The sequence below is a fragment of the Labeo rohita genome, chromosome 6 (assembly GCF_022985175.1).
Source record: "Labeo rohita strain BAU-BD-2019 chromosome 6, IGBB_LRoh.1.0, whole genome shotgun sequence".
Classification (NCBI taxonomy): Eukaryota; Metazoa; Chordata; class Actinopteri; order Cypriniformes; family Cyprinidae; genus Labeo; species Labeo rohita.
In genome coordinates this window covers 7383515-7402552 of record NC_066874.1, presented here as the reverse complement: position 1 = coordinate 7402552, position 19038 = coordinate 7383515, and the positions used below count along the sequence as shown (strand labels likewise).

At 35.4% G+C, this 19038-nt stretch overlaps 1 protein-coding gene across 2 annotated transcripts in view; it reads left to right on the top strand.

The window, feature by feature from the left end:
• cdk15 (cyclin-dependent kinase 15) overlaps positions 1 to 18465 on the top strand; it is a 27089-nt gene extending 8624 nt beyond the window's left edge. The window contains exons 1-13 of one of the 2 annotated variants that reach the window (XM_051112059.1): positions 1366 to 1593; positions 3155 to 3292; positions 5646 to 5740; positions 7222 to 7301; positions 8691 to 8785; positions 8876 to 8938; positions 9023 to 9146; positions 9225 to 9345; positions 10770 to 10863; positions 10971 to 11034; positions 16515 to 16563; positions 16752 to 16894; positions 17125 to 18465. In XM_051112059.1, the coding sequence (XP_050968016.1) occupies positions 1387 to 1593; positions 3155 to 3292; positions 5646 to 5740; positions 7222 to 7301; positions 8691 to 8785; positions 8876 to 8938; positions 9023 to 9146; positions 9225 to 9345; positions 10770 to 10863; positions 10971 to 11034; positions 16515 to 16563; positions 16752 to 16894; positions 17125 to 17237 (1386 nt within the window). In that variant the 5' untranslated portion in view covers positions 1366 to 1386 and the 3' untranslated portion in view covers positions 17238 to 18465. Of the gene's footprint in view, positions 1 to 1365; positions 1594 to 3154; positions 3293 to 5645; positions 5741 to 7221; positions 7302 to 8690; positions 8786 to 8875; positions 8939 to 9022; positions 9147 to 9224; positions 9346 to 10769; positions 10864 to 10970; positions 11035 to 16514; positions 16564 to 16751; positions 16895 to 17124 lie in introns of those variants that run through there. The other variant, XM_051112060.1, reaches the window with a different exon arrangement.
• The last annotated feature ends 573 nt before the right edge of the window (positions 18466 to 19038 follow it).

Below are 19038 nucleotides of genomic sequence, written 5' to 3'. Positions count from 1 at the left end.
TGCTGGAAATTCAGCTTTGCACCACATGAATAAATTACATTTTAAATTATATTACAAAAGAAGACATTTTTAAAACTGTAATAATATTTCTGTTTTACTCATTTTTTTGATCAAATAATTGCAGCCTTGTTGAACATAGTGCTTATGTTCTCTTACTTACTGACCTAAAACCAGTCAAACGTTTTTGAACAGTAAGGTTTTTAATGTTTTTTAAAGAAGTCTCTGCTCACCAAGCCTGCATTTATTTGATTCAAAGTACAACAATTTTTGAAATATTATTGCTGTTTAAAATAACTGTTTTCTGTCTGAATATATTAAAATATATCATTTATTCCTGTGATTTTAAAGCTGAGTTTTTATCATCATTACTCCAGTCACATGATCTTTTAGAAATCATTCTAATATTCTGATTTGTGGCTCAAAAAACATTATTTTGATGTTGAAAACCGCTGAGCAGAATTTTTTTCAGGTTTCTTTGATGAATAGAAAGTTCAGAAGAACAACATTTATCTGAAATACAAATCTTTTGTAACATTATAAATGTTTTAATCATCACTTTTGATCAAATTAAAGCATCCTTGCTAAATAAAAGTATTAATTTCTATCATTTCTTGATAGGAATTTCTGATCTTTAGATCTTTCTATTCAAAGAATCATAAAAAAATGCACTCAGCTGTTTTAAATATTGATAATAATAATAAAAAAATGTTTCTTGAACAGTAAATACGCATATTGGAGTTATTTCTGAAGGATCATGTGACATTAAAAACTTGTGTAATGATGCTGAAAATTTAGCTTTGATCACAGGAATAAATTAGATTTTAAAATAATCAAATAGAAAGCAATTATTTTAAATAGTAAAAATATTTCACAATATTACTGCTTTTACTTGGTGAGCAGAAGAGACTCACCAATCTTACTGTTCAAAAACTTTTGACTGGTAGTGTATGTAATATAATATAATAAGAATGTGGGTACAAATTAAGATTTTAGCCAGTTAAAAACAGAGTATAAACAGAGTAATTCACCAGTTCACCTCAGTCTGATAAGAAACGTCTTTACAAAGCCTGAAAACTGCATCTCTCCACAGTTACATTCTTTATTCTCTCTTATTTTTCCCTCACAATCACCATTTCTCACTGTCCGTCCCATCATGCTTTTCTCTCCAGTTGTTGAATGGATGCATTTGTTCCCCTTAGCAAATATAACATGGCTGTTTGTGTTTGGCTCTCAAGGATGGGAGATGGAGTCATAAGACCAGGCCTGCAGACACACACACACACACACACACACACAAACACACACACACTTTCCCATGCAAGTCATATGAGTTATACAGCTTATTTAGAGATAGTGAGAGTGAGTAAGAGTGGAGAAGATTTGAAGATGGAGGATTTCCTGTGGAGAATGCGGGTTTGGGCGTCTTTGAGCTTGAGGAGGTGTTGTTGGTGTTGTGGAGATAAAACAAATGAAGTCAGAAGGGAAGGAAAAGAGGAAATGTTTGAGATGAGAGTGGAAGAGATAAAAGAAGTAATGAAAACAGAAGAAAAACCATCAAAAACTTGGAGTGTGTCCTCCCTCCCAGTTGCTGAGGTCAGATGGGTGTGTTTGTGTGTGTGTGAAAGAGTGTTTGACATCAAACACAGCTATATGAGGATGCAGTAAATACTGTCTTTTTGAATTACTATAACATGGACATTGGTAACATTATAGATAATTGTCTAAACTACTAAACTGTTAAACTATTTTAGCATTTCCAAACATTTAGTGTTCTTGTGTTACTTTTAAAAAAATATTGAGAGTTGAAAGTAATGTATTTGACTGAAGGGAAGCCGTTTTACAGTAGATCCAAATAGCACGTCGCTAACGATTATTTTTGTAATTGAGTACTCTGTTGATTATTCTGACAATTAATTGAACAATCTGATCATTATAATTAATTTTTTGTAGTAATAAAAATAGACCTAAGTAAACAGTAGCCTTTCAAATGATTTAAAATAATAGCAATGACACAATAATTAGTTCAAATAAAGTTTCAACAATAGAACTAATGTACATTAGGCATTACAACAAATGCCTGAAGAGGGAGCTACACTTTCCTGCGTGATCTTATCCTTGTTTAATATATTGACTCAGCAACTTTAATTCAAGTGTGCACTTAATCTTTAATATTTGGCCATTTATTTATGATAGAAAAGCTACAGCAACTGTAATTTCTTAAATATGTGGACATCAAAACGTGTGTCCTGTGTCAGGACAATTATGACATTTTTGGCTGTACAACTTCATCTTTGTTGGCTGTTGTTATCCTTAAAGGGATAGTTCACCCAAAAAATTAAACTTCTGTCATTAATTACTCACCCTCATCTCGTTCCAAACCTTTAAGACCTTCATTTATCCTCAGAACACAAATTAAGACATTTGAAATCCGAGAGCTTTCTGACCCTGCATAGACAGCAAAAGAACTAACACGTTCAAGGCCCAGAAAGGTAGTAAGGACATTGTTAAAATAGTCCATGTTACATTAGTGGTCCAACCTTAATTTAATTAATAAAAAAAAAAAATAGTGCGCAAAGAAAACAAAAATAACGACTCTGTTCAACAATATGCTGGCTCCTGCGTCAGCAGCACCACACATGCGTAGTGGTATACTCGAGAATACTAACACGGATGAGAGGAAATTGTTGTATAAAGTCGTATTTTTGTTTTCTTTGCACACAAAAAGTATTCTCGTAGCTTAATAAAATTAGGGTTGAACCACTGATGTCACATGGACTATTTTAACCATGTCCTTACTTCCTTTACGGGCCTTGAACTTGGTAGTTGTGTTGCTGTCTATGCAGGTTCAGAAAACTCTCGAATTTCATAAATTTTCAGCATCATTACTCTAGGCTTCAGTGTCACACGATCCTTCAGAAATCATTTTACTCATCAATTTAATCTGCATAAACAGCTCTTCATATAGGATTCAGCGCTGTTATAAATGAAAGCCCTGAAGCCACATAGGCATGAAAATGAGAACACATGTACACGTACAAACAGGTGTGATGGATACAGGAGAATGGCTCTATCAGCGTAACAAGGTGTAATAACATCTCACACTGTATCTGATCAAACCATCCCCGTGTTTCTCTCTCTTTGTCTCTGCTTTTAGCTGGGTGAGCTGGACGGGGTGGAGAAACCACAGCCGCACTGGTTTCACACGCTGCAGGTGCGACGGCTCAGAGTTCAGAGGGGCCGCAGTAACAGCGATCCTATGGGAGGAAAGAGCTTCCAGCAAGAGTTTCAGTGGGTGAGGAACACAAATACAACTCAGACACACAACAATATACAACAACGTCAGAATTAACAACTGTAATTATGTCATGTTTTTGTACATAAAGTAATGTTAACCCTCTGTTTATATTTTTTAGCAAATAAAAGGCCTTTTAGTATAATTATATAAATGTCCATCTTTAGGTTGGGTATTTATGTTTTCAAGGTGAACATTTACTGAATGAAAAGACTTAGGTTAACTTGAGTATCCATACATAATTTGTTTTAAATATGGTACAACCGGCTTTTGAGGAATGTTTATTTGTACATTTCTCAATCATACATTACCAGTCAAAAGTGTTTGGATAGTACGATTTTTAATGTTTTTTAAAGAAGCAGGAAATCAGAGTATTGAAAATGATTTCGGAAGGATCATGTGACTGGAGTAATGATGCTAAAAATTAGGCTTTGAAATCAGAGGAATAAATTACATTTTAAAATATATAGTAAAATAGAAAGCAGTTTAAATAATTTCACAATGTTGCTGCTTTTGCTGTATTTTGGATCAACTAAATGAAGGCTTGATAAGCGGAGAAGACTTTAAAAAACATTAAAAATCTTACTTTCCAAACTGACTGGTAGTGTATCACTGCATTTCATTGCGTTATAAGTTTTGCTTCCACAATAAAAGCTACAGAGATTTGATCATAAAATTGAGGATTTAAATATCATCTTACCAAGACATATCATTAGTAGATATAGAGTGACAACTGATATCTGTATCTGATATGTGTAAGTAGTCTGTTATTGTATTATAAAGATCTCACTGATTTACATTACAAGCTATCAGAGTTTCATTGTATTTTGGACCATATAAATAGCAGAATTTGCACTAAATAGCATATTTTTTCAATTTGGGCCCTGGAATAGAACTCTTTTCCTCCTCAAGTAAGTGCCGAGTTCTAAAGATATCGCAGTAAAATATGACCCATAAAAACCTGATGTATCAAATATCGAAAATCTTTATTTTCTTTTAGATTTTGTCAAAACGTACAATAAACTGTTCCTTTAAGAAAAAACTGACCTTTATTTTATATGTCAGGCTTTACAAGGTTAAGTATGTTTGTGCTATATTTTCTAAACAGTTTAAAGGAGAAGTCCACTTCCAGAACAAAAATGTACAGAGAATGTACTCACCCCCTTGTCATCCAAGATGTTCATTTCTTTCTTTCTTCAGTGGTAAAGTAATTATGTTTTCTGAGGAAAACATTTCAGGATTGTTCCCCATATAATGGACTGCTACGGTGCTGTGAATTTGAACTTCCAAAATGCAGTTTAAACGCGACTTCGTACGATCCCAAATGCAGTTGTAAATGATCCCAGCCAAGGAAGAAGGGTCTTATCTAGTGAAACGATCTGTTATTTTCATTAAAAAAATACAATTTAAATACTTTTTAATCCCAAACGTTCGTCTTGTCTTGCTCTGCCTGAACTCTGTGTATTCTTGTTCAAGACAGTTAGTGTATGTCGAAAAACTCCAATTGTATTTTCTCCCTCAACTTCAAAAATCATTTCAAAATCATCCTACATTGCTGCAGAAGTTCCGACCCAGTCTTTGTAGAGTAGACATGCAAAGAAGATCAAACACCTTTAACAAAAAAGGTAAAACAGCGATATAAGATGTTGAGGGAGAACATGAGATGGGAGTTTTTCGACGTACCCTAACTGTCATGAACAGGAACAAAAACAGTTCAGTGAAGCAAGACAAAACGAGCGTTTGACAGTAAAAAGTATATAAATTGTATTATATGAAAATAATAGTTTTGCTAGATAAGACCCTTCTTCCTCGGCTGGGATTATTTACAACTGCATTTGGGATCGTTTGAAGCCGCATTTAAACTGCATTTTGGAAGTTCAAACTCGGGGCACCATTGAAGTCCACTATATGAAGAAAAAATCCGAAAATGTTTTCCTTAAAAAAAAAACATAATTTGTTTACAAATGAAGAAAGAAAGACATGAACATCTTGGATGATAAGGGGGTGAGTACATTATATGTGAATCTTTGTTTTGGAAGTGGACTTCTGCTTTAAGCACCATGTTTGGCTTGTAGATGTTTTTTTTTTTTTATTTGGATATGTTATTATTTGCTTTTTTAGAGTTTGCATGGAATGATATAAAGAAGGCTGCAACACAAAATATGTCTTTCCCAAATTTGTAAAGTGGCAAAAGCAGATTTATACAGGAATCACAGTTTGTTTTTTGGTTTTGTTTACTAATTTCTTGGTTTACTTGTTTTTAGTTTAAAATGTATGGCACCTACACCAAGGTCTAACTGGCAGTTGCTTGACTGGTGAAATAACAGTGTGTTTGTGTGTGTTTCATTCACAGAAAACTGGCCTGCAGTTTGGGAATGCAACATCTTATTTGAATCTTGAAAAACTTGGAGAGGGCACATATGCCACAGTGTACAAAGGAATTAGCAGGTTAGTAGTCATACTCAGACTCTCACAGACACTCAAAACAGTGTAATTCACACAACTCTAGAAGTTGCCGACGTGGGGTACATTTATTCACTGAGGCAAGATGAATGTTTTACTTTTATGGCAGTATTCTGTTAGCAAGCACATTATTCAGATACACCACCCTGTGGCTTTGTTCTTCTGTATAATAGGCAGCAAATGATTCTTTTCAATGCCTCCCTGTAGGCATTCCTTGAGTTCTTCTATGGCAGCTTGTTTTACATGGATTCATTTTATAAGGTCATCCTGCAACATATGGATACTCGCCTGAGGCTTACACTGACAGGCAGTTTAATGTTGTTGTACAACAACCAATGTTTTGTAATAAGAAACAGCTCCCATACATCTCTGCGCAGCTGTTTTAGGATACAAAGCTTTACATTTAGCAACATTTTTGCTTATTTATGTGGTGCAGTGCTGTGCGTGTGGAATTTGTTCCACCATGAACTTAACCATTACTAAACACCACCAGATGATCAAATGAAAGACAAGACACCATAAAATTGCAGATTTGTTTTTTGTGTTGCGGTATTTCCTATTGAAACAGGAAGTTGAGGTGGGACACATCAAAGGGCTTGCCCTTTATTTTTAAATATCCAGTAAGCTTTAATTTACAGCCATGATATATGATTTGCTATGTGCTGTTGCAAGTCATAGGTGGGTATTTTTAGATCAAGGACACATTTTCTTCATATTTAATTGGACAAAAACAAAATGGAAGAGAAAGACTTTAAATTTTAAATGCATATTTTCTACAAGCCAAATTTGTCAACTTTTAAATGTGACATTGGATGCACTTTTACACAATTCACTTTTACATGGTGTTTGCATTAAATGTGTCTTAGCAGTGTGTGGACACAACCACCTACAATAATAAAATTCATTCACTCCTTTTTTTTTAAATCCCCCAAAAAACCTAAACAGTCTCAGTTATCAAGCTGTTCGGTCTAACCACTGACGGAATGTCCCATATTAACATATTTCAGCCCTCAGTCAGTTGTACGCTGTCCGCCATTTTTTCCGTGCAGGTGTTTTGTAGTTAATGTAAAAGTGAACATATAAGTCATTTTCTCCTGACAGCAGAGCCACTGAGGACGCAGTGGATTAGTTTTGTTTTTTATTGTAAAGTGCCACCGAATACACAAAAAACAGAAGAGAGGGGCGGGGTCAGCTGTAGCTCATTATCATTTAAAGAGACATCCACCGAAATGGGTCTCTGTGAAGTGAGCTGTTTCTGACAAGGTGAAAATGGTGTTTTTTTCCATGACCATTGAGGAATTTTTTATATATATTTTTTTTGTGGGGGGTAACTATATAGCTATTAGAAAAAGAAAAACTCCAGTGGGCTCGTGATGGTAGTTATTCTCCAGAAATTAGAGGTTAAGTAAGCTGTTTGCAGATGCATGTTTGTGGATTCTGCTGACGTTTTTCTGTGTTTCTGACAGGATAAATGGTCATCTTGTGGCTTTAAAGGTGATTCACATGAAAACTGAGGAAGGAATTCCATTCACAGCTATTAGAGAAGGTACCGCAACAGCACGACACACACAGAGCAAAGAAACAAAAGTACTTACACACGCAAAGGAAATATTTGCTAGTGTGTGTGTAAGTTGTACATAATCTAGATTACTTATGTCCATTGTATATTCACTACCAGTCTAAAGTTTTTGGACAGTAAGTCTCTTCTGCTCACCAAGCCTGCATTTATTTGATCCAAAATACAGCAAAAGCAGTAATGTTGTAAAATATTTTTACAATTTAAAATAACTGCTTTCTATTTGAATATATTTTTTATAAAATGTACTTATATTATTTTTATAGATTATAGCTAAATAAATTTTTAGCATCATTACTCCAGTCTTCAGTGTCACATGATCCTTCAGAAATCATTCTAATATAATGATTTGCTGTTCAAGAAACATTTTTTATTATTATCATCAATATTTAAAACAGATGAGTAATTTTTTTTAAAGAATAGAAAGATCCAAGATCAGCATTTATGTGAAATTAAATATATACACTATACCATTCAAAAGCTTGGAGTCAGTATAGTTTTTTTTATTAATATATACTTTTATTATAAAGTGATGATAAAGACATTTATAATGTTACAAAATATTTCTTTCTATTAATCAAAGAAACCTGAAAAAAAATCTACTGGACTGGAGTAATGATGCTAAAAATTCAGCTTTGAAACCACAGGAATAAATTGCATTTTAAAATATATTTGAATAGAAAACAGTTATTATAAATAGTGAAAATATTTCAAAATGTTAATGTTTTTGCTGTACTTTGGATCAAATGCAGGCTTGGTGAGCAGAAGTGACTTCTTTAAAAAACATTACAAATCTTACTGTCTAAAAACCTTTTGACTGGTAGTGTAGATGTCTGTGATTGAAATATAAATAGTGGAGAAGTGCATTAATAAATTGTTTTTACTTATTTATGTTCATATTTTTAGTTTTTTAGATTTTTATGTTCTGGGGGTTCAAAAAAGTCTTGGTTCATATTTTTTTTATTTTAAAAATATTTAATACTTTTATTCAGCAAGGACACATTAAACTGATTAAAAAAACATTTAGAACTTTACAAAGATTTCTATTTCAAATACACGCTGTTATTTTGAACCTTGAAAACCATGAATCACTCTGTTCAGTACTGATAATAATAAGAAATATTTCTAGAGTATAAGATCAGCATATTAGAATGATTTCTGAAGAATCATGTGACACTGACAACTGGAGTAATGGTTGAAGAAAAATAAATTATATTTTAAAATGCAAACCAGTTACACGAAATTGTAAAACATTTTGTAAAATAATACTTCAGAATCTTACTGTTTAATGTATTTTGATGAAGAAAATGCTGTGAGCAAGGCTAGATATGTAATCATTTTATTTGTGATCATTTCCAGCCTCCTTGTTAAAGGGTCTTAAACATGCCAACATAGTCTTGCTTCACGACATCATTCACACGCGAGAGTCTCTCACCTTTGTCTTTGAGTATGTGGTGAGTCTAAGACGCATACAGTCACCTTCCAAGATTACTTTTTTTGTTTTGTCTATCTGTCAGTCAAATTTACATCTTTTTCCCTTTTAGCAAACAGATTTGGCTCAATACATGATTCAGCATCCTGGTGGACTTCACTCATACAATATCAGAGTAAACAAAGACATGATTGCATAAAAAAATACACAAGGCCAGAAATAATGAGCTGGCTTTCTCACGCTCAGTCTGTTTCTGCAGCTCTTCATGTTTCAGTTGCTGCGAGGATTGTCTTACATCCACAGCAGAAGAATTCTGCATCGAGACCTCAAACCTCAGAATTTGCTCATCAGCTATTTGGGGGAGCTCAAATTAGCAGATTTTGGTAGGTTTCACTTATGCAAACATTCACATGCTTACTAAAATGCTCTGTCTAACTAGTGTGGGCCTCTTGTTTCTTCAGGTCTGGCCCGATCTAAGTCCATACCGTGCCAAACGTACTCTGCCGAGGTTGTGACTTTATGGTACCGCCCGCCAGATGTTCTCATGGGCTCCACAGATTACTCCACAGCCCTGGACATCTGGTGAGTCTTGTACACACACAAACACATACATTCTTTTTAGAAAAATTCATAATCGTATGAGCAACAGGTGCAGTACCTGGGGGTGGTTAACTTTCCAACATTTCCACAATTTGAAAATGTCCCCTTCAACTTAGGTTAGTTCACCCAAAAATGTAAAAATTCTGTCATTAATTACTCACCCTCATGTTGTTCCAAACCTGTAAGACCTTCATTCATCTTCAGAACACAGATTAAGATATTTTTGATGAAATCTGAGAGCTTTCTGACCCTGCATAGACAGCAATGTAATGTACAGTTAAGGTTAAAAGTTTACATTCCCCTTTCGGAATAATTATTTTACCAAAATAAGAGGGATCATACAAAACGCATGTTATTGTTTATTTAGTACTGACCTGAATTAGATATTTCACATGAAAGATGTTTAGAAATAGTCCACAAAAGAAAATAATAGTTGAATTTATAAAAATTGCCCAGTTCAAAAGTTTACATCCCCTTGATTGTGTTGTTACCTGAATGATCCACAGTTGTGTTTTTTATGTTTAGTCATAGTTGTTCATAAGTTCTTCAAAAAATCCTTCAGGTCCTACTAATTCTTTGGTTTTTCAGCATTTTTGTGTATTTGAACCCTTTCCAACGATTTTGAGATCCATCTTTTCAGACGAAGGTTCAGACGCTCCCTGAAGTTCCATAAGGAAAAAACGATGCATTAAGAGCTGGGGGGTGAAAACTTTTGGACAGAATGAAGATGTGTACATTTTTCTTATTTTGCCTAAATATCATATTTTTTCATTTAGTACTGCCCTTTAGAGGTTACAGAAGATACTTACATGTTTCCTAGAAGACAAAATAAGTTCAATTTACCCTGATCTTCAAATTCAAAAAGTTTTCACCCCCCGGCTCTTAATGCATCATGTTTCTGTTTGAAGCATCAGTGAGTGTTTGAACCTTCTGTAATAGTTGCAATAGATTTCTCAAAATCATACAGTCATTGTTGGAAAGAGTTCAAATACACAAAATGAAAAACCAAAGAATTAGTGGGACCTGAAGGACTTTTCAGAAGAACAGTGGGCAGTTTAACTGTTCAGGACAAACAAGGGACTCATGAACAGCTATCACTAAACAAAAACACAGCTGTGGATCGTTCAGGTAACAACACAGTATTAAGAATCAAGGGGATGTAAATTTTTGAACCAGGTCGTTTTTATAAATTCAGCTATTATTTTCTCTTGTGGACTATATGTAAACATCTTTTATGTGAAATATCTTATTCAGGTCAGTATTAAATAAACAATAACATGCATTTTGTATGATCTCTCTTATTTTGGTAAAATAATTAACATTTTTAATTATTCTGAAAGGGGGGTGTAAACTTTTGACCTCAACTGTAGTAAGCACATCGAATATGAATTTCCGTTTGTGTTTAGGGGAGCCGGCTGCATTTTTATTGAGATGCTACAGGGGTCACCAGCGTTTCCTGGAGTAGCTGATGTCTTTGAGCAGCTGCTGAAGATTTGGACAGTGAGTCTGTTTGTGAGAATGTACTAGAATTGTGTGAAATTTTTTCTATCCATTTATTTATCCTCCTCTCCTCCCGTTATTCATCTCTCCTCTTCTTTCCTTCTGAGGTCCTCGGGGTCCCGACCGAGGAGAGCTGGCCAGGTGTCAGTGATCTGCCCAACTATAAACCAGGTGTGTGCAAAATCCTTCTTTCATCTGTCTGTGTACTGTAATCTCGCAGATGTGTCCGCTATGAGAGGTGATTTCCTGCCTCAGCACAGATTTGTCTCAGTCATTAAATGCACATGTCTGTATTGGTTACATAAAAATGTATGTTGTGTGTTAACATCTGAATGAGGGGAAAGAAATGTTTTTAAATGATTGGATAAACTTGACTAAATTATGTTACAGCAATTAAAGTAATTTCAGGGCTTGGATCAAGAAGAAATATGTCCTTAAAGGGGTTAGTTCACCCTAAAAATGAAATTCTGTAATTATTTACTCACTCTCATGTTGTTCCAAACCTGTATGACTAACTTCCTTCTGTGGAACACAAAATATGTTTTGAATTATGTTGTTATTCATTGATAATCTTCTCCTAAATCATAGCTCTCAAATCTCATTCACACACGCACATATTTAGACTTGCCAAATGCAGATGCTTCATGCATTAAAGCAATTCATTCTTGCGTGTCTCATCTCATATGGTCTCTAAAGATTTGAAATATAGCCGCAAATCATACAGGCAATTATTATGGTTCCTTTTAGGGCAGTGGTTCTCAAACATTTTGACTCCAAGACTTCCAAGACTTGACTTGTCATTGACAAAAACAACATTCAAACACCGCATGACTTTTCCAGTTTTGCATGATTTACTAGATAAGGATTTTTTACTCACAATTTCGGTTCTATAAAATAGTTTTGAGCTTGAATAAAAAAAAAGTAAATTAATTATATAAATGCCAATGGAGTCATAAGGTTTTATTTGCTTTTAAATTTCCAGATTTAGAAAAGGGGTTCATAGAAGGTGCTTAAAGTGCTTACATTTTGAAATTTAAGGCCTGAAAAATAGCAATATTCTTGAAGAGATAAATAATAAATTATTAAAAAAAACAATGTATTTATATCTTTTCATGCAAAATGAAAAAAAAACACCTTTTTTGTATATTTCAATTAATCTCAGAAAACAATCGAGCTTAAGCAAGTAATAGTACTGACAGTGTTGTGTAAATATAGCTGAAGAAGCAAAAAGAGGAACAGACGAACCAAATCAATTGAGTCATTTAGCTGGAACCGCTCCGATTGGTTCAAACTCATAACTTTGATCATTCATTTCAAGCCATTCACTAGTAAAAACCAGATCAGTTTAAAGGAGCCATTCATTTTCAACATCACTTGATGATTTTAAAAAGCACGTAGTGATGGGAGAAGCGGAGCTTTTCGAAAACTCTGAATCATTGTGTCGCAAAATGATTCACTATATTGAAGTGCTCCAATCGGATTGCGTATCGTGAATCATTTGATTCAGGGTGGGACTTCGGAGCACATATCACGAATCGTTTGATTTAGATTGGAACAGGTTCGTAATTAGCAAATTGAATAATTCATATCAAATGATTTGTGATTTGTGAAAAATCTAATTCAGATTAGGACTTCAGAGCCTGGACCGTGAATCATTTGATTTAGTTCGGAACTTCGGAGCAGGTTCGCCAATCGTTTGCTTTAGATCCGAATTTAGGAACATGGATCAAGAATCATTTGATTCAGATCGGGACTTTGGTGCGGGTGTGCAAATTTTTTTTTTTTTTTTCTGATTTAGAAAAAAGTAGAAAGCATCAAACTGTTGTAAAAACAAAAAAAAGAAAAAGTATACAAGTATAAAAGTGTAATGTACTTTGTAATACTTTTGCATGTGCTTCACTTTATTTTTTGCCATTTTTTTATTAGTGTATTTTTATCTATTTCTCATTTTTTAGAATTTAAAATGGAAGACATTGTTTGATAAGTTAAATCTCTTATTGAAGTCCTTGAAAATCAATAACGTAGTGCTTGAAAAGTCCTTAAAAGTCCTGGAATTTAATTTTACAGTATCTGTAGGAACCCTGTTAGAAATTACACTCGATTTCCTGATACGTACTCACCTACATGTCATCCAAGATGTTTATGTCTTTCTTCAGTTGAAAAAAAATTAAGGTTTTTGAGGAAGACATTCCAGGATTTATCTCCAAATAGTGATCTTCAGTGGAGGCCAACAGGTTGAACTGCAGATCCATCCAAACTGCAGTTTCAGTGAACTCTACACGATCACAGCTAAGGAATAAGGGTCTTATCTAGCAAATCGATTGCCCATTTTCAAAAAAAAGAAAAAAATGATATACTTTGTAACTACAAGTGCTCGTCTAGCTATTTTTAAACATCCAGTAACTACACATATACCCATAAATTTAGAATTAGAACGACACATAGACACCGTCATCTGTATGCACTGCGTGTATGCTTGGCAATGTGTGGGTGTAAACTTGTTGCCAAGGGTCTGTCGTTTTAATAACATGCAGTCATGCAAACAGAAAATGGCTAGAGCAAATTCACAGCGTTGTGCTAAAGCTGTGTTTCCAGTATAAATCATTTTGTGTGTATAGGTGTTCTGTTAGCGGTTGTGTTGGCCATGAGTTGACTTGACACCTTTGAGTCAGACACAAACACACACCTTCACACACTCTTGCAGGAAGGGGGTTGATGTCTTTCCATTGCAGTCCTGGAAATACAGCGCAGACTCATTACACAGGTGCACAAATGAGCAATGTGAGGTGGCTTTGGGAAGTATGCCTCATTTAGAGTGTGTGGGTACTGATGGAGATGGTGTGTGTGGTAGGTAAACTGCTGGCAGGCCTTGCCTGCTGTGTTTCTCCATGAATCTGGGTTTACCCAAGCCCCAGGCTGCTCTGTCTGTGTGTGTACTGTGTGTTGGAGAGAAGCTACCTGAACCCGCTGTGGTCTCTCAGGTATATCCAGGTGTGCTGAAGCGTAAGTGTGGCCTCAGGTTTCAGCCAAAAATGACCGGGTGGCCCGTGACCACAGAAACTGACAGAAGGACACTCATAATAACGTTTCTTCAAACGATCTTTATAGCGAGAAGCATTTTTACTTTTATAGGGTTCTTTATAGTGGTTAGAATTTTTCTTTGGATGTTAAAAAAAGTTCTTGAATTAGTAGTTTACCCACAAATGGAAATTCTATCTCACTGTCTCAAACAAAATGCAGTTATTTGAAAAAGAACTGATCAAAAATAGAGAACACTCACAGATACCTCCATGTTATTGGTGTTAATCTGGCACCTGGTGCCAGTTTCCTTAATTATATGACAAACCCTATTTAACGGCCGCTGCTCTAAGGTGACTGAACCCTTGCGATGGGGGGAAGTCCAGTGAAATCTGTGTTCTCAAATCTTGCAGGTTTACAATGACACATATTCATTCAAGTCCCCCAAAAGGCTGGTCATGCACAAAAGACAAATGCACGAGAAGACAGGATAATGCAGAGACTCTCAATGGGGGATCGGTTCAACACTGCAGCTGGAATTGCTTGCCAGCTCACTGCTGAACAGGATCATTTAAGAGAAGTCAGACTGAAAGCACACTCTGCCGTGACCAAGCCTCTCATCAGAAGAAAGAATCAAAAGGCAAAGTTCACCTTTGTTGAGGAGCATATTGTGTGGAGAGAGGAGAACTGGTCCAAGGTTGACTTTAGGGATGAGAGCAAGTTTAATTTATTTGGGTCTGATGGGAAACATTTTGTTCGGTGTCAAACTGAGGAAAGACTGAGCCCAAGTGCGGAAAGAAGTCAGCGAAAGGTGGAGGAGGAAGTGTCATGGTTTGGGGGATGTTTTGGGCCTCTTATACAGCTACATGGCAGGGTGAATACAAAACAGAACCTCCTTCAGCAACATGCAGTTCCTTCCCTGCTAGCATCTCCCATTCAGCCTGCAATTTTTATGGAAGACAATGCCCCTGTCACACTGCAAAATGAGTAAATCAGTTCCTTGAAGCTAAGAACATTGAAATAACCTGACTGAAAATCTCTGGAAAGTCCTTGGTGACAAAGTTATGGCTAAGAATACAGTTACCGAACTGTGGAAAAGAGTGGAAGAAGAGTGGACCAAGATCACACCAGCACAGCATGAGAAACTAGTGATGTCCTGCAGCCGCAGATGTGCTGAAGTCATTCAAAGCAAGGGCCTCTACACTTCCTACTAATTTCTGACAGCTGTAACCCTCCACAATCTTTTTTATTTTACCAAAATAAAAGGGATCATACAAAACGCTTATTTTTTATTTAGTGCTGACCTGAATAAGATATTTCACATAAAAGATGTTTACGTATAGTCCACAAGAGAAAATAATAGTTGAATTTATAAAAACGACCCTGCTCAGAAGTAAGTGATTCTTAATACTGTGTTGTTACCTGAATGATCCACAGCTGTTTTTTGTTTTGTTTTGTTTTGTTTTGTTTAGTGATAGTTGTTCATGAGTCCCTTGTTTGTCCTGAACAGTTAAACTGCCTGCTGTTCTTCAAAACAGTCCTTCAGGTCCCACAAATTCTTTGGTTTTTCCAGCATTTTTGTGTATTTAAACAACTTCCAACAGTGACTGTATGATTTTGAGATCCAGCTTTTCACACTGAGGACAACTGAGGGACTCATATGCAACTATTACAGAAAATTTAAATACTCACTGATGCTCCAAAAGGAAAAACGATGCATTAAAAGCCAGGGGGTGAAAACTTTTGAACAGGAAGAAGATGTGTACATTTTTCTTATTTTGCCTAAATATCATATGTTTTTCATTTAGTACTGCCCTTCAGAGGCTACAGAAGATATTTACATGTTTCCCAGAAGACAAAATAAGTTGAATTTACCCTGATTTTCAAATTCAGAAATGTTTACCCCCCTTGCTCTTAATGCATTGTTTTTTCCTTGTAGAGCATCAGTGAGTGTTTGAACCTTTTGTAATAGTTGCATATGAGTCCCTCAGTTGTCCTCAGTGTAAAAAGATGAATCTCAAAATCATACAGTCATTGTTGGAAAGGGTTCAAATAGACAAAAATGCTGGAAAACCAAATAATTTGTGGGACTTGAAAGATTTTTCTGAAGAACAGTAGGCAGTTTAACTGTTTAGGACAAACAAGGGACTCATGAACAACTATCACTAAACAAAAAAAAACAACTATGGCTCATTCAGGTAACAACACAGTATTAAGAATCATGTGTATGTAAACTTTTGAACAGGGTAATTTTTTTTAATTCAACTATTATTTTCACCTGTGAACTATATGTAAACATCTTTTATGTGAAATATCTTATTCAGGTCAGTACTAAATAAAAAATAACATGCATTTTGTATGATTTTGGTAAAATAGTTACAATTTGGCAGCCCCAGTCACCATTCATTGCTTTTGTATGCAAAAGAGCAGTGTGAACATGTTTCTAAACATCTCTTTTTGTGCTCCACAGAAGAAACAAGTTTGGAACAACACAAGGAATAGCAAATGATAAAAGTCTTTCATAGATTGTCTCATGGCTCATTGTCTTAACATGCTCTGAGTGAAGATACCTGATCAGAGCTGGATGTTCTGGTGGTCTGTTAACTAAAAGAGGTCTCTTTGTGTTCCTGTAGAGTGGTTCCTGCCCTGCAAGCCCCAGCAATTTCGAGATGTCTGGAAAAGGTAAGACCAGTTCATGCGTGCATGCTCGTGCGCATATGTGTGTGTGATTTGGCTCCGAGTGGGAACAGAAGGGTTTTTGTATAGCGGTCCTCATCTCCCTTCCACCACCCCCACCTCTAATGGATGTCTGACCCATAGCTCTCTGTATGTGTTTGTGTGTGTGTGTGTGTGTGTGTACATTGGCTCAGACTCGCTCAGTTACCTTACAAGACGGAGGATTTGGCCCAGCAGATGCTGATGATGAATCCAAAGGACAGGATTTCAGCCCAGGATGCATTGCTACACCCATATTTCAACACTCTTCCACCTCCGTTAATGCATATAAGGGACAGTAAGTGCTGGAGAATTTCACTATATGAGCGGAATGCACGCAATTCCAGCTTCAAAGGTTAATCCCGTCCCGTTACAGACAAGATCAAAGTTAAAACCCTCTTAGTTACTGTCAAAACTGGCAACCCTTTCAACACCGACTCAAGATGAAAAGAGATTATGCAATCTTAGAAACGTCTTTTTCCTCCTGTCTCATATCTCATTCCCTAACCTTCTTTCTTTTTCCGTCAGCTGTATCCATCTTTAAGGTGCCGGGCGTGAGGTTAGAGACGGAAGCGAGGGATATCTTCAGCCCCAGCAGACGAATGAAATCACCTCTTGCTCCGCTGGCCAAGTGCTGGTGAAAGACTCGCCTTTGTAAATAGTTGGTGTGCTTGTAAAACCAAAAACACACCAGCATGAGTAAACGTGACATTGTTACAGCATGACAGTCAGTTTGTATGTTGTCTATTCAGATTGAAATCAAAAATATTTATGAAAGGAAATCCTGATTCTGTTTCATAAAATTCATGTTTTTACATTTTGGAACAGTATTACCTAAAAATGTTTTACAGTTAATACATACATTCCATGTTTGAAATCCATCATATTTTTTAAAATAAGAGCGGATGCGGCCATTTGTAACTTGAATGTTCAAGGCTTCCAGTGTCATTTTAGCTGTATTCGAAAAATATTCCTTTATGCTGCTTGATGTTGCAAACTGGTATTAGTCATCATATTATTTTAATTTATTATCATAATGAAAAACATACCAGCTTGTAGCAGTTTTACCATTTACTGCTTTCTTATTCTTCCAGTTATCTACCTGGAGTAGCCAATGAATCAGAAGTCTTGCATATTCACAAAAAATAGCATAATAAGTTAGATACCATCATATTTATTGAGAGAGGATCACATACGTCTGCTTTCCTGCCTCTCTGCAAACTGATGTCCAGAGACTGTTTACAGCACACTTTCATTGTGAATAAGTTTAAATTAAATGCACTTATTAATTTTATACGTAAATTAGTTTTTGTATATATTGCACAGAGAAGAGAACAAGAATGTTTGAGAGAGATGATTTGGGAATATGATATGAAAATATGTGGAAGAATATACCTACTAATATTTCAAAGCTCTATTGTGTAGTGTGCAGGTGAAAAAAATGACTTGTATGCATTCATAAAACACACCTGGAGAGAGTCTCACCTGAAATTACCTGTTTTTGTACAGCACATACTCATATTTCTCCTGTACGCTGTTGGCCGAAACATGTTCGGAACTGTTTTTAGCTGTGTTTGTATCAAGTTCATAATTAATACTTTAAGTATCTTTACATTTTTTTACATATTAGCAATGTCAGTGTACTAAAGGAGAGATGTACAGCAATATTGGTCACTAACATTTAAAAAAGCGTTTCAAATAATAGAAACAATCACATTGCCAGTCACTCAATGCTGATGTCAAAAATGGATGTGCCTGAGTACGTCCACACACTTTAACATAATGCAATACTGTGAAAACTGTGTATGTGTTCATACAATTGTATACAATCCCACTGTCTTGACTTCTGAATAAATATTGTAAAAATAACACCAGTAAATAATCGTGGGTCATTAGATTCAATGTGGTAGTGAAATAGAAATGCTTTCTAAAGACTCATACTTATTTTATTCTGTTCATAGCAGTAGTTTTATGCTTCTTTTAAGGTTTATACAGTTGAGGTCAAAAGTTTTCATACACCTTCCAGAATCTACATGTTAATTATTTTACCAAAATAAGAGGGATCATACAAAATGCATGTTATTTTTTATTTAGTACTGACCTGAATAAGATATTTTACATAAGACGTTTACATATAGTCCAGAGAAAATAACTGAATTTATAAAAATTACCCTTTTCAAAAGTTTACATACACTTGATTCTTAATACTGTGTTGTTACCTGAATGATCCACAGCTGTGTTTTTGTTTAGTGATAGTTGTTCATGAGTCCCTTGTTTGTGCTGAACAGTTAAACTGCCTGCTGTACTTCAGAAAAGTCCTTCAGGTCCCACAATTTTTTGTGTATTTGAATTATGAACCCTTTCCAACAATGACTGTATGATTTTGAGACGCATCTTTTCACAATGAGGACAACTGAGGGACTCGTATGCAACTATTTCAGA